Below are 15,916 nucleotides of genomic sequence, written 5' to 3' on the forward strand. Positions count from 1 at the left end.
AGCAGGTAGTGGCTGGGAGGCTGCAGCATAGATGATATTGGAGGCTGCAGGCCTGGGAGGGCCTGAGAGTGACCAGCAAATTCCATCATTGCTATAGAAGAATAAAGGACTGGAGTCTGCTTGGCCTTCTTTCTTCCTGGTTTCGTCTAGAGTTTTCTCAGTCTCTTAACTGTGGACGACTTTGCTCTCCAGGGCAAATTGAGTGATGTCTAAAGACATTTGGTTGTCATGTCTGGGAGGAAGGTGCCCCTGGCATCTAGTGGGTTGAGGTCAAACATCCTACAGTGGACGGGACTTGACATAAAAAATGATCAAACTCCAAATGCCAATGATTCTCAATTTTAGAAACCTTAATTCAAGTTTTCCTATTGTCAGAGAGAAAGTGTGGGTGTCAGGGGGGCAGGATTCCTACTGACCAAGTGAGGGGCATTCATTAGAAGGTGAAGAGTCAATGACTTCGAGATAATAGAAGGAAAATAAATGAGGTTGAGAAAATAGGCCTACCCCTACTTCCAATTGCACAAAGTAAGAAGTTAACATGACTGCCCATGTGATGAGTCCTGAAAACACTCACTTATTTCACTGTTTTACACACCTCTGCATTTCTGCCAGTTAAACACTTTTGCAGGTTTCTACATTTCTGACAGTTAAACACTTTAACTTCTCTAGTTCCAGAGGAGTCAAAAGAGGGAACTGTATTCTTATTCAAAGCCGACCATAGTGGTGAAGCATCTGGCAGTGGGCATTAGAAGCAGCAGATAGAAATCACAGAAGCAAGAAATTTCTCACTTTGGGGAATGGGAGAGGGAAGAAAGGGGAACCCAGGCAGGGTGTGAAGCTCCCCCCCCCCCCATATGAAGACATGGCACAGGCATTAAAGTGCTCCAGAGATATAGTCCATTTCAGCCCACTCAGCCTCAAAGCCAGGGTCTCTGATCCCAGTGGAACATGCCCATCATCTCAACCAGGAAGCAATTATCCTTGAATTTGAAAGATGTTGTCCACTAAGGACAAGCATATTCCTCACAATGAAAAAAGAACAGCCTTTCAGAGGAGCAGAGACAGTGAAGAGCCTGCTGGTTCTTTTTCGTTTTCAATCAAAGGATGCTTTTCTCCCTAATCATGGGACTGAAATGATGTATTGCATGGAGACTGTGTTCGTACGATAAGGAATTATCAACTGTGCCTTGGCTGCCACTCTGAGCTGGCCCCTTTCAGCATCCACTCTGTGCCTTCCTCCTTTTGTCCTGTACATAACCTAGGAATGAATACCCAGAAAGGAAGCTGGATAAGCCACAGTTAGCAGTTGAGGAGCCAGGAACCAATCTGTGAAATGTGAGCAGCCAGGGTAGTGAAGGCTTATTATCTAGTTCTTAGAGTCCTGGAGAACAAGAGAATCAGCTTATATATTGAGTCTCAATAACCCATTCCCAGATGTATGAAGCAGAACTGCTTGGCAAGAGAAAGGTTGCTTCTGTCAACACTTGCACCCGCATCCAGCCCTGTAGCTCACCTGCATCAACTCTCCTGTAGGAGGGCTTCACAGCCTAGGGTTGCATGCCAGCTGCACAGGAGACTGGGAAACATGCAAGGAGAGAAAATGTGGACTATCCAAAGGAATCTTGGAGTCTTGAGCAGCCAGCAACACATGCCTACTATGGAAGAGGTAGGCAAAAGGAGGAGAGAGGCTTCAGAGAGGTGGAGCAGGATGAAGAAGAGTCAGATGGCAGGGAGAGGTAGATGGCACATTGCCAGAGAGCTGAGGGTAATAGGGTCCCCAGGGGGCTTTGAGAGAACCTGACATCTTTTTAAAGGGACACGTTTCCTTTGGTGGAGATATAGCAGTATTTTCCAGGGTGGCTATCACTGCAGAGCTCATGTACATACTCAAATATGAACCTCATCAAAGCAGTGATTTAATACGTGATGGAAGGGAGCTGAGAAGTCAATAGGAATGAGTTGGACTTGTAGTTGCTTTCAGGATGATGCTGTGACTACCTGTTTGTGTGAGCCTGAGACCATGGATTTCAGGATTTAAGGCCTCTGAATTATATTGATAGGAAGAAGGTATATATTTTTCTTTTGTTTGTTTTTTGTTTCAATTTTTGCTATAGTGCATGTGCACTCACTGAAGAGAGACAGAGAATGGGGAGAGTAGAAGTCACCGCCCAGGGGTATGGTCATGCTTCAGTCCCTTCTTCTCTACTCTCCTCTTGGGATTTTGGACAAGCACACACAAACACCTGGTATAATTTTCAAGCCCCCAGGTCTGGGACTTGAACCACATACTTGGCCATGTGATCCAGCTGCCTTAATTATGTTGCCACCTGACTGGTCTGAGGAGGTATGTTTTTGAAATGCATCATCTGGTAGGCCTTATGTGGTTTTAGTCCCTGAAGGATAAAGTGTCATTTGGCACTCTATAGATCCCATATGAACGAGTCTGCCCAGTGCGAAATGATGCAATGGAAGACCCTGAACTCCTAGTACAGCTTTGGAATCTTTTACCCGCCATGAACAGAGGCCAATGCCTGGGTGCCCACATCTGCTTGGAACTGTAATTACTATCCTGTCCCACTGCAATGCAGGATAAAAGAGAAAAAGTCGTGCTAAAATCCTCCACTCTGCCCAAGAGGGCCTGGGTGGCACTGACAATAGTGCTTCAGGAGGGTGAGCAATTCTTCATGAGGATACTTAGCTTACAATATCCCAGCAAACAGGACAGGTACAGTGAGTTTAGTACAAAAGAGAATCATGTTTTCATTCTCCCATTGTCAGGAACCTTAACACCTTAGACAAATAGGCTCCCATCGAGAATTTATATCTGCTTTCTCAGTTTTTTCTTTTCCTTTTCCTTTTCCTTTTTCTTTTCCTTTTCCCTTATGAGTGTTTTGTTTTTAAATTCTTCTAAACAACCAATGTGTAACATTACAACACACCAAATGAATTTTCCCCTTATGAATATACTGTATATTGGTTCAGTCAAAGATATTACCATACACATTATCATCAACAGATAATTTTCCATTTTTGTGTGCCTTAAATGTTTTGCTCCTTTCTTCCCCCCCTTGATTCCCTCCCTCTCAGAGTCTTTGCCTTGGTTATTTGGACCCTGAGCTTTGTAGAGAGGAGGTTCTGGAGCTGTGGTGACAATTATTCACACTTGCATGGACTATTTGGATTTCCCCTGGGTTCATCCTGAACTGTTGGCCCTGAGGTCCTTGCCTCGTCCGTGTTCTGCTCAGTTTTGTATTGTAGGACTACCTTGTCAGTCAGCAGACTTCTAGATGGATTTAGCCAATGGGAGCTCTGCTGAGAGCTTAGAGGTGCTTGGGAAGGGAGGACCAAGGTGTTCCTCTCCTTTTTGGCCTCTCGAGGAACTGCTGGCATCAATAGCATCTCTTGTGTGGTTCCATCTTCCATCTGACAGGCAGGCTATAATTCCAGTTATATCACCTCCCTCTATCCCCTTGAACCAGGGTGGCAAGAGGTCCCCTGCCATTGATTAATAATAAGTAGCTTGTCTCTCTGTCCTCCAGTCTGGCTTTTACAGCAAGCAGTTCAGCTCCTCTGTCCCCTGGTGATCACATATCCTCTCTTGAAGCACAAAGTGGACTTGTGCTCCCCGCCCCCACAGTTGTGTGTACCTAGTGACTTGCTTTGGCTAAGACAATCAGAGTGCAAGTAACCTATGTCACTTCTGGCTGGAATTTTAAGATATATGGTCAATATGCAGTGGATTTCCCCTCTTGTTGTGGCCATAAAAATACAGGTGAAGATGGAGCCTCCAACAGTGGGGGTTCCTGAGTGACCCCAATGTGTCTGGAGCATGGCTGTCCAGTGCAGACAAACGTCATGAAGGAGAAATAAATGTGTGTGCATGTGCATATGTATGCATGTCCATGTGAAGCATGTGTTTGTGTGTTTAGCTGTGGAGACACTTTTGTTGTTGTAGCATATCTTGCCCTTATGCTGCTGATATACACACATCTGCCAATTAGTACCCTGCAGAATCAGGAGTTTACTATTTTTTTTTCCAAGCAATTTTTGCTATAGGACACACATGCTCACTAGAGACAGAGAGAAAGAGAGTGAGAATCACCCTTCAGGTGCATGGCCATGCTACAATCCCTTCTCCATTCTCCTCTTGGGATATTGAGCATGCATGCACACCTACCTGGCATCAGTTTCAAGCTGCTGGGTCCAGAACGTGAACTGCGGTCACCCATAGGGGAATCCAGTGCCTTAAACACTATAACACCTGCTGGCCCTAGGGGTTTTATTTTTAAAAATCATGCTTACTGTGTGTCAAAAATGACTCTAAAGAACTGAAGCCTATATTGCCATTGTGCAGATCCTAACCTCAATACATGCAAATTGGAGCCCACTGGGTCAGCTTGTTGAATTACTCTTCACATCTGTTCAATTATTTACTCTCAAATCTCTGCTCTTTCTCCCTTCGGCCATGTTCCTACACCTCTGTCTTCCTCCCTGTTGTGTTCTCTGTCCTGGGCCCTGGCACACACATTCCCATTGGCTGCCTCATGGACTCAGTGTATCCTGGGTGCCTTTCTGATGCAGAATCACATCATGGTCTGTGAAAGGCAAGCCCCAGTGGCATGCACTTGCAAGCTGCAGTCACTTGCATTGCCTTTGCAAGAGTGTGCCTCTCTCCCCCGTGCTGAAGCTACTACCCTCCTGCCTCCTTCATTCTAAAATACTGCACACAGAGCAGGCAGGGACCCTATCTTTCTGTCTTTCCACACCTTAATACAATGCTGGAGCTATAATAGCCACTCCATAAAAAAGGGAATAAATAATTAAAACCCACTCTGCTTTAATTGAGGTAATTTAATGTGCAGTGATTGCAATTGGTTCTCTCTATTTCATTTGACAGGAAGAAATTTCAGATCTGTGCTAAATTTGAGCCATTTACTTAATTGTAGGAGGAATTCCCTTTAGTTCAAAGCAGATAGGCAAGACCTCTGAACACCTCATAAAGAGAATCCATGGCTTTGGGCCAGAAAATGAACTGTGGTCTCCTCATAGGCTCTCCCAGGCTGGATAAGGACTCAGCCCCTGGAGCTACTCAGAACAAAGCTGCTGCTCCACTGCTTATTTTAAAATGATGCTGAGTAACTCTTCTCTTTCCCATGCAGATCTTTTATGGTTGTAATATCAAGGTGAACTAAGCTGGTGGGAATGGCCTGGGTAGAATGACTTGTGAGGATGGCTGGATAGATGCTCTGGCTGGCAAAGACAAGCCTGGGACATGCACTGCATGCCCAAGAGAGGTTAGAAAGCTAGAGACAGGAAGCAACAGGAAGTCAACTCCTCTTGTCAAGATTCGGAGAGAGCCATGTACAGCTTACATGGCCTCATCTACTGAAGCAGTGATGCATTGCAGACAGATGACTGATCAGAGGAGGCAGGAATATGAACCAGAGTGCCAGCAGAACATGGTCAGAGTCCTCAAGAAGAAAAGGGTCTTGCAGCATAGAGAAGGCATTGGTACCAAGTCTCCTACCATCTCCACCCTTGTAACTGTCACCATGCACAAGACCAGATATCTGATTATAATCCAAATTATTAGTGAAACCATGTAGTGAGATTCCTGGGCTGTATTTGATAGGTTCCTAAGTCCAAGGCGGTGGTGGTGGTGGTGGTGCATCAATGGGTAATATCCATGAAGCTAGTTACCTAAGAAATCTATGTAAGAATATATTGCAAAGGTACTTTATACAGACCTTGGTTCTAGAGCCTTCAGGCTATTTGTATGCCTCTGGACACCTGCAGTTTATCACATTCTTAGAAGCAAGTGCACAAGACTAAGCATCAATCGCCTCTGATGATGGTCATTGCAAGCCTATTTATAGATGGGTTAGGCGCCCCCACTGGGATCAGGCTTTTGGTTTGACTTCAGTCAGTGGGTGGGGTGGTAAAGTGCTGGTTACTGACTAGAAGCTCAGACACCCTTCTCCAGTGTGGGTTTTCTGACTGCCCCATCTGGGACAGGCTTCTGGGGGACTAAGTATGAAAATACATCCATTTCAAAGATGCAAAGATAGATTAAAACTTTAAAGCATAATAGTAAAAAACTCCATAGCCATTGGAAGAGTGAAAATCTAGTCAGTTAACAGGTGTATGTAGTTTATAATTGTTTAGACCCCATGGACCCTCTGTCTATTAAATGTTCTCTTTACCTCCTCTCCCTTTTTGGCTACTTGTCTTTGTTCCTTGTGAGTTGGCCGCTTTCTCCTTCTCTGGGTCATTTCTCATACATACACATATTTTTGCTCTGTAATTTTCTTCTGTGTTTTGCTGTCTTTTTCTGTCCTCACATCTGTTTTCCTTTCTTCTCTATTTTTCTTTCCTTATTGTGTCCCTCCTCATTTCAATCACATGACATAAAAATATATTAAAGTATTATTTTTTCACTTGTTAAGGAAAGTTGCTTTTAATCACACATTTAAAAATGTGTTAAATTTTTATCTTTCTTACTTGTCTTAAAAAAAAAGTCAGAAATTGATTTGGGCACCTGATGGGAAGAAATATTCCCCATTCATTCTCTATAAGATGAAGAAGATACCCTATCCTTATTACTTTGCTTAACCATCAATGGCATTTGTATACCTAGGGTGATAGGAGAAGAATCACTATGCTGCTCTAGTTAAAAATGGAGATGTTCTAGTAACCAGATGGCTTTTGCTTGGCAGTTTAACAAGAAAAATGTTTATTGGCTCTGGAAACCCACTCAGAGTATTGTGTACTGGGTATTCATGGTTCGTTTATGTTCTTTTCTCTGGTGGCCATGGATTTGATGTTCTTATCAATTTTATTGTGCAGTTATATATTTCATTATTTATTAATATTAATAACATGTTTCTTAGTGTTGATCACATGATTAGCATTTTATAGCACCTAGGAGAGTTATAATACATCTCAAATATTTTATAATGTACCACCTCTTTGTCAATATTAGTAAAATGATATGTTGGATGTGATTTCTAGGTTTGCTCTCAAACGATAAATGTCTTGGGATCAGTAGTTAGCATAATGGCTATGTCACTGGACTCCCGTGTAGTCAACTTTGGTTCGAGTCCCAGACCCGTTGGCTTAAACTCACGCTGGCCGCGTGTGTGTGTGTGTCCAAGATGCCTAGAGGAGAATGGAGGAGAAGGGATCGCGATGTGGCCATTCCCCCTGGGGGGTGATTTCTTGCTTTATGCCTTTCTGTCTCTCTCTGTCTCTCTGGTGATGCACACACCCTATAGCAAAAACCTCTCCAAAAAAAAAAAAAAAAAGATAAATGTCGTTATGTGCCAAATACATCTATGTGATCTATTTCAGAAATACGAAGCTAATGAGAAGAATGGCTCTACCTTTTCACATACCCAAAGATTTATTCTCTTAAGGCAATAAATTTATAGACCAGTCATTAGAATTACTACAATGGCAAACAAAATCTGAAACCAAAAGTTCAGTAATCAAGAGCCCTTATTTAAATGCATCTGGAATCTGATAGCGAAAGAAAAATTAAAACCCTTTTACCAGAAATATTGAGCAGTAGAATACCTGTAATATTTTGCAATTAAGTTAGATGAGTTAAAAATAATATTCACTAAACTAGTGAAATTAAATTTCTAACAGGAGCCTTGTAAAAATATTAGAAGCACAATTCAAGTGATCAGTAACCCATACATTCAAGACACAGTGGGGAACCAGCAGTTAGTGTAATGGTTATGTCACTGGACTCCCACGTAGTAGACCATGGTTCATGTCCTGGACCCGGTGGCTTAAAACTCACGCTGGGCGCGTGTGTGTGCGTGCCCAAGATCCCGAGAGGAGAATGGAGGAGAAGGGATTGCGGCATGACCATCCCCTCTGGGGGGTGATTTCTCGCTTTCTGTCTCTATGTCTCTCTCTGTCTGTCTGGCGAGCATACGCGCCCTATAGCGAAAACAACCTCTCCAAAAAGACACAGTTCATCGACAGTCACATGAGGTGCTGAGCCATTGATCTTTCTATCATTCAGAGAACCTGTGGTTCATTTGGTGACTTCCTACTTAGAGGTTAGAACTAAACTTACTTATGTTCTGTGGATTATAAATTAGTTGGCATTGTCCAAGGTCCTACTCCACATTTAGACAATACAGGCTCATCTGTTTTGTGGTGGCCCTAACTACTTCATGCTAGATCTAAGAAGATCACATTTCAAGACAAAGTTACTTTCGTTTACAGAGAACTAGTTTGGGGTTCTTCCACTAAAGTGATAAATCCTTTAAATATTTTTCAGTCTACAAGACTTGATGTAGAAAAGAAAGGCAGAGCCTACTGCAATAAAAGCAGAAAAGAGGGGCATGCGGACTGAAAGGAGTTTGTTCTTCATCTAGTCCTCCTTGTGTCGTCATTTACATGGTGAAATTAGCATGTGTTTTGGGGCTTGTATGAGCTTAGGCAGAGGTTTTAGGTCAAGAATTAAAGAAATGCAATGTAAAGAACTTAATATTGTCTTGGTGAGAGATGGATACTGAGGATAAATATTCAATGACTGTGCTGTAATGGAACAATTGTATTTGGCAGTCTCGTGATCTGAGGAATGGAAGGCAGTACACAGTAAAGTGTGAAGGCATGATTTATGGTTATTTTTGCAGCCTAAATAGAGTATATTTAATATGGTATTCGTTGTCCTGATGATGACAAGGAATGTTGATAAGGCTCCCTTGCACGTCTACATAAAATCTATTACCAGGAGCAATGTATATTTTCAAAGGAAGAAAATATGCCTTGTCTGTTTATTTCATATTAATGTGGCCTTTAATATTTAAACTTTAACATAGGAAATTGCATTTCTCATTTGCAGAAGCATTTATTATAATTAATTCCCTTTTCCTCTTAAAAATGCTTGTGTATTCTGTTTATTTAGCCTAAGAGCTTAGAGCATTGTAACACTGATATATTCAAAGCCTAAATTATTACAAGTTATTTACACTTCAAGGCCTCTATTTTTAATAGCTTTGTCTGAAATTTGTAAATTATACCTGAAAAATTTAACAATAATTCATACTTCTTTCCTTTCCTTAGGTCATTCAATCCATGGAATATCTGCACAGACGAGTTTACCTGACTTTGACTAAATCTCCTAAAAGTCAGGTGGAAATTTTCATGGTTCTCAATCCCTAATGCATCAGCTCCATACTTTGGGTAGCAGCTTCAGCCCGGAATTTTACTCCAAGTACGACAAATTTTGAATAGTGCATAATGTACTAGCAACACAATGTAATACATGTTAAATAGACCTTGGTCATTCTGAGAGTGAAAAGAGAAAAAAATCAAATGGTATTATCACAAGTGGTTTTTTTCATGATTTTTATATTTTTCCACTTGAAACCGACAACAAATAGTAAATTTCAAGTTACTCACTCATGGATTCTGTCAACTTGGCCATTGCTGTAGTTTCTTCTTTGTGCTTTTCCTAGAGGTGAGAAGAAAAGACCGTTATATACAAACCTGTTTTAGACATGAATTAATGTAGTGAGTAGACTACAGCTGTATCTCTGTTCTTTGTCCTAGAATTTGGTCACCAATGATTATATGAATATTAAAATCTCACATTATACTATATGATCAGTCACTGAAAAGAGATTTTTAGGGCATTATTAACTTGCCATTGCTGTTGAAAATGAGCATCTGGCATCTGCCACCTTGATCTTGGATATATATATAATTGGTGACACATAACCAGTTTTCAAAACCTCTTTGACACTGGAGTTTTAACATCCATATGCCAAATTTTTGCTCTCAATTTCCTTCTGTTGAAGTTTTTTTGTTATTCTGAAGGCTGTTATTTTTGTAATAATTTGGTTTCTTTTTTTAAAAAAAAACTAAATAGATTTTATACATCTTTCTTTGTCTTACATTTTTAGGTTCTCAGAATTTTCTGTAAGTCATCACTTTTGATGGGTTTATAACCTTATCTATTTTGGGCTGAAAACTTTTTTTTTCAGTCAGAGTATAGGTTATAACCACTGGGTTTGAAATCCAGAATAACGCATACAGAAATTGAATCTGTCCTAATTAAAAAGTATATAAATAAAATACTTTGATGCTATTAAGAATAATGGTCATCTTTACTAAAAAGTTCTCTTAAATTATTTTTCAAATTTCTTTGTTTTGTTTTATTTTTCATTTCCTTGAGTTTCTAAACTGTGTAGAAAGTGAAACACAGACTGTTTTATTTTTTACTGTCTTATTTTTCTGATTGTGAAACTAATGCATGATCATTTTTTAAAAAAATGTCAGAAAATACTGAACAATTAGAAATCTGATAATGTAGTTCTCTCATAATACCATCCCCAGAGGAAATCACTGTTACATTTGGACCAAAACTGTCCAGGCCCATTTCCCCATAGGCGAATATCTACACATAAGAAAATACGATCCCATTTTTGCAGCCACAAATCTCTCTCTACATATGATATTGTAAGCTGCTTTTCCACTTAATACCATATGATACATCTTTCTAAGTCAATGGAGGTGCAATACGTAATTTTCTATTGATTACATAACAATCATCGGGGTTAAACTAAAATTTCCTTATCTTGATCCCATTGAATTACGATTTTCACTATTTCAGAAAACACTGTGATGAACTTTCTTGAATTTATATTTTTGCGCACTTGTCTTGTTACTTACTGAGGACCAGTTTTAAAGTTAGGTATTATTTGGTCAAAAAGTCTTAAATATTAAAAAAAAAAATTGACACTTATTTCTCAACTGTTCCCCATGAAAGTTGTATCTCACATCGTATAGAAGTGTTTGTTTCCTTATATTTATGCCTATTTGCCGATGGGATTGGCACTCTTATTCCTCCATCTTTGCCAAACTGATAGGCAAAAAATAGCTATCTTGTTATTTTACACTGTTAATTTTCTTTTTTCTGACATCTGTTTATGAACAACCATAGTGTTCCTTCACACATAATTGTCACATCTGCTGCTTACTCTTAGTTTTGTGGTGCAATATTTCTGTTCCTCTGCACCAACAGTTCTTCGAAGCCCAAGGTGGTGTTTGTTTTTCTCCACTGCCCTAGTAAAATGCTGTGTGCATTACAGCTGCCTGGCTAACACCTGAGTCAATGTGTCACAGCTCAAATGCTAAAACACAGTTAGAAAAAATCCTTATTCACCCTTCTAGTAGCACTATTCCCCAACTAAAAGGGTTTGTTTTGATTGAATGGTAATACACAACTTTGTACATCATAAGTATTCTTGATCTTTACAAACTCTCTATTCATAACAATGAAACCAGGACACTACCTCTTACTTAAACTAAAAATTGCCCTTGCAACAGAAGGACCTAAGGAGCTATAATCTACCAAAGTGCATTTAACCCATGATATTTAGTTTATCACATGGTTTATACTGAGATATAGAGAGAACACATGGCGTGGGACAGTAGAAAGTCAGAGTGTCATGGAAGGGCCAGCAGGTGTCTTGGTGGTTAAGGCACTAGACTCCCACATGGCCAATCACAGTTTGAGTCCAGGACCCAGCACTTTAGAATCATGCTGAGCATGTATGTGTGCATGTGTGTCCGAAATCCCAAGAGGAAAATGGAGGAGAAGGGATTGTGGCATGGCCATCTCCCTGGGGAGTGATTTCTTGCTATTCCCCTCTATCTGTCTCTGTCTTTTTTCCAGCAAGAGCACATATTTTATGGCAAAAACTAAAAACAAAGCAATATAAAACTAAAACAAAAAGAGAATGTCATGGAGCAGAAACAGTAAGACAGGTGAAGTGGTGCTTATTTCAGCAATAATAATTCACACAGGTGTGTACAATGGCTGCTTTGAAGACTAATCCACTCATAGGGCATAAGATCAGCTCCATGATGGGAGCTCAGTGAAAGTTGACCTTGACTTGTAGGAGCCTCTTTCTGTCTCAGATGCTCTGTGGCTAACTCTCAGCTTTGCCCCTTAACTAAGTTCAGCTATTTTGGTCCCTCTAGCTGCATGTCTCTCCTTATATCCTGGTCTGTGACTTTCTCCTTTATGTTCTGGCTCCATGCACCATCAGTCTTCACACTGGATAACAGATCTCCTCAGCTTAGCAGTCCTCTGATGGCTCCAGTGGCGAAGACCTTTCAAACCACAGGTACCCAGATTCTAGGCATTATATCCTTAAAGAGCTCTGTCAAGTTTGTCTGTCTTCACGTGTGTGTGTGCATGTGTGTGTGTGTGTGTGTGTGTGTGTGTGTTACTGCTTTATCTCTTGTGACCCAAGGACTCTGTTGCATCTTGGATCCCAGTCTTGATGATGAGTGATCTTTGCAGCTATTTTTATTCAGCTGTTTTGGACATCTTAGTCTTAGAGATGTCAAATATTGCCTGTATCATCATTTTTCTCTTTTTTTTTTTTTGTAGTTAAATGGAATCTTCTGACATGGAAGGGAGAGGGCCCTTGGAAATTCTAAATTTAGCTCTCTCAGACTGACTCATCTATATTATAACTTATGGTAGAAATTATGACATATGCTTCTGTGTAAGTGGTTTAGTCATTCCATTGGATGTCTTTAAACTCCTTATGTCCTTCGCTCATTATCAGTTGATGTTTGCAGTTACACGGCGTGTATACCCGATAAGACATTTACATTCCATTCTTGGTCTTAAGTAAATTCTCCTCGTTGTTCTAAAGCCAAGAGTTTGCTCCTCAGTAAAATGTCTGGTTTTTGAATTTACATTACTGGGAAGAGATTTAGAATTATAGTGAATTAAATCTGGAAAAGATTCTTTTAGAGATTGTCTAGTCCAACTTCCTGGTGATGCAGTTGATGAAAATGAAGCCCAGAAGGAGTGTAACAAGCCAAGAAAGGAACTTACATTGAGCTGATTTTTCCTCCTATTCAATAGCCTTTATTCTTTTAGAAATCTCTAAGTCCACTGTACATGAGCCTATTTAGACAAGATTCCTTACACAACAGTCACAGCACTGTGTTGGAATTCCTCAGATGCGCCACTTCTATATTCTTTCTTAAAACAATCTCATCCCAAACAATGTCCCTAGTTTTCAAAAATGGATGACTCCTAAATTTGAATATCCGGCCATGACCTCTTCATTGAATTCGGCTATCCACTTCCTCTCTCCATCCCTGCTAATAGTTCACATATCTTAAATCTGATCTTTCCTAGTTGCTATCTAGTTAGGAGACAATTAATATTGCCTCCATCTGCCTCTACCTGCCTCTGTTCTCATGTGCAACACCAAAGGTTTATCTTGAACCAGTTAATGAGGGTCAATCTAAAACACAAACCTGACTTAGATGTCCACTTCTTAAAAACCTTCAGTTCTTCTTTGGCAAGTAAGGATGCAAACCTTTCCTTTAGTTAGAGTCAATTGCCCTGATGCCTCTGTCTTCTCCATTTGCACCTTAGTTACAGGCCCTTGTGAACTTTGAATCCTTATTCTGAATCTTCCTGCCTTGGCAAACACGGTTTGGGGTGTCTTGACACCCCAAATCGCACTTTGTCTTTGCCTTTCTTATATTAATCTCCAAGAACCCCAGTGGGTGCCATCTAATCCCTATAGTTTCCTTCCCTCTTTTTCACCATCTTTCCTGAGTTTTATTTCTAAATATGTTCATGCACAAATGAATCCTTGTGTCACATTGCAGAATTTGTTATGGAGGACCTGGGAACCTTTGGAAAATCAAAGAGTTCTGCCTCCCAATAGCCTCATCTGGCTCCTGCCAGACCAGTCATCATGGCTAGGAGGCAATGCGTGGCAGAGCAGAAGCCCTGGTTCATTGAAAATCCCTATAATCCCAGACAAGGCATTTTACTTTTTGACTGTAGTTTCCCATTCTTGTAATTTCAGAAGTGATTTGCTGTTTGCTGAGTGCCCCTTCCCTTCCTGCCATCACAATAGTCAGCTACCTGAAGAGGATGCTAGAGTACTCTTCATTTGAGAGAGAGTGTGACTAACTATTGCTGCTATCCCTAAGTGAAAGACAGATATGTTTGCTTCAAGAGCTTTTGTAAAACATATCTTTCCTTAGGGAGTTAGGAAATTTTATATTGGTTCATATTTCTCTTTTTTTAGGTTTTTGTCATAAGGCATGTGGACTCACGAGGCGGGGGGGAGAGAAAGTGAGAGATGCGCCCCCCTCCCCAAGAGCGATGGCTATACTGCAGTCCCTTCTCCTCCATTGAACTCTCAGGATTTGGGGCATACTCACACATGTACCCAGCGTGACTCTCAAGCTGCTGGGTCTGGGACTCAAACCATGGTTGGCCATATGGGACTCAGTGCCTTAACTATTACATCACTTGCTGGCCCTCCCTTTTTAAAATGAAAAGAAAGCCAAGAATTCAGGAATCTTACTTGTCTGGAGAAAAGAGCTTAGTTCGGCCTGTAAATTTATTGTTCTTATTTACTGTGTCTGTACTATTCTTATTATTTTGAGATACACAGAAAGGTAAATAGATAAAGGTTTGAAGCCTACAACTAGAAAAGTCCCCTCCCTCCCAGCTATATCGCTTCTTAGCCATTTACTAATTAACTTTGAAAGCTTCAGTTTTCTCATCTGTAAAGTGGGGAATCTGTGGAATCTGCTTTCACTCACTTACCGGCCTATCCTGAGGAACGTGAGTGTATGCCCTCTAGTGTTATGCGCATGTGTATGTGTCTGTAATCATTATTCTTTTGGGCCATATGTTCTCACTATGCAAGGACAAATACAGACTTCTTGCATTTGTACCACAAATACCAGAGCAATTTTCTCTGAAGCTAATAAGAGGACTATGTATCAAGACTGTGAAGATGGGCCAGACAGTGACACAGTGGTAATGCAACTGGACCTAGATGGGAAGGTCCTAGTTTGCATCCAGAGCCTCCCTGTACATGCCAGACACAAGTGCATGACCATGACCCAGGTTAGCTGAGGCTGGGAGTGGATCGTGGCATGAAGACTATGTTGCTAGCATTTCTGTCTCTTGGAATAAATAAATAAATATACTTAGGAATAGCTAATGGACACATAACCCACAATGACATTTCCAACACCCTCCACCAGATATAAGCTTCGAGAAATTTGGCACACTGCTTCGGTGAGTTAGGATGTTCTGCTCTCTGAGGGGCTTCACTTAAAATTGAATTGCTGTAAATTTAATGGAATAACAGAAATATTCGAAGTTTGGGGGAATCATAATGACATGTTTGAGCAAAATATGTTCACAGATGCTGAAAAAAAATCTTCAGTGTCTTATGAAAATCATACCAAATCCTCAGGTGAAGCATTGACTCTCAGGAGAAATAGGTATTTAATTTTGTTTTTGTTTGATTGTACTCTACCACAACTGGGGATGTAAACAAAGGCTCAGCAGTTTCCTTGGTGTGTGGGTATGCGTTCGTGTGTGTTTGTGTCTGATTTATATGCACATGCATGTTTCAGCTAAGGCGAGTGGTGTTTTCTAATGAGGCCATGGTAGATACATACTTCTCTCAGACTGCATAAAATGAGAGGTGTTTTACATGAGGGCAATTATAACCAAGTCTGATTGTAGCTCAACACTAAGGCAGAGCTACTCTCTCTCTCTCTCTCTCTCTCTCTCTGTGTGTGTGTGTGTGTGTGTGAGAGAGAGAGAGAGAGAGAGAGAGAGAGGGAGAGAGAAAAAGAGAGGTTGGGCTCAAATTGTAGTTAGCCATTTGGGAGTCCAGCGCCCTTAACCACCACAACACCTGTCCGTCCCCAAAATACTTTTTTTAAAATAATTATTTTATTTAACTTTATCTTTCTATCTATTTGTTTATCTATTTGTTTTTACCAGCAAGGGTGTGAGAGTGAGAGAGAGAGAGAGTGAGAGGGAGAGAGAACAAGAGAGAGGTTGGAAGACTGATTCATGAATGCAGAGCTTTTA

General features: G+C 40.6%; 1 protein-coding gene across 1 annotated transcript in view; it reads right to left on the minus strand.

Annotated features, from left to right (window-relative positions):
• KCNJ6 (potassium inwardly rectifying channel subfamily J member 6) overlaps positions 1-15,916 on the minus strand; it is a 350,982-nt gene that overhangs the window by 255,506 nt on the left and 79,560 nt on the right. Inside the window, exon 2 of the mRNA XM_006146286.2 lies at positions 9,424-9,475. Within this exon, the coding sequence (XP_006146348.1) occupies positions 9,424-9,448 (25 nt within the window). The 5' untranslated portion in view covers positions 9,449-9,475. The remainder of the gene's footprint in view (positions 1-9,423; positions 9,476-15,916) is intronic.

This window comes from Tupaia chinensis, unplaced genomic scaffold, assembly GCF_000334495.1.
Source record: "Tupaia chinensis unplaced genomic scaffold, TupChi_1.0 Scaffold000175_1, whole genome shotgun sequence".
Taxonomy (NCBI): domain Eukaryota; kingdom Metazoa; phylum Chordata; class Mammalia; order Scandentia; family Tupaiidae; genus Tupaia; species Tupaia belangeri.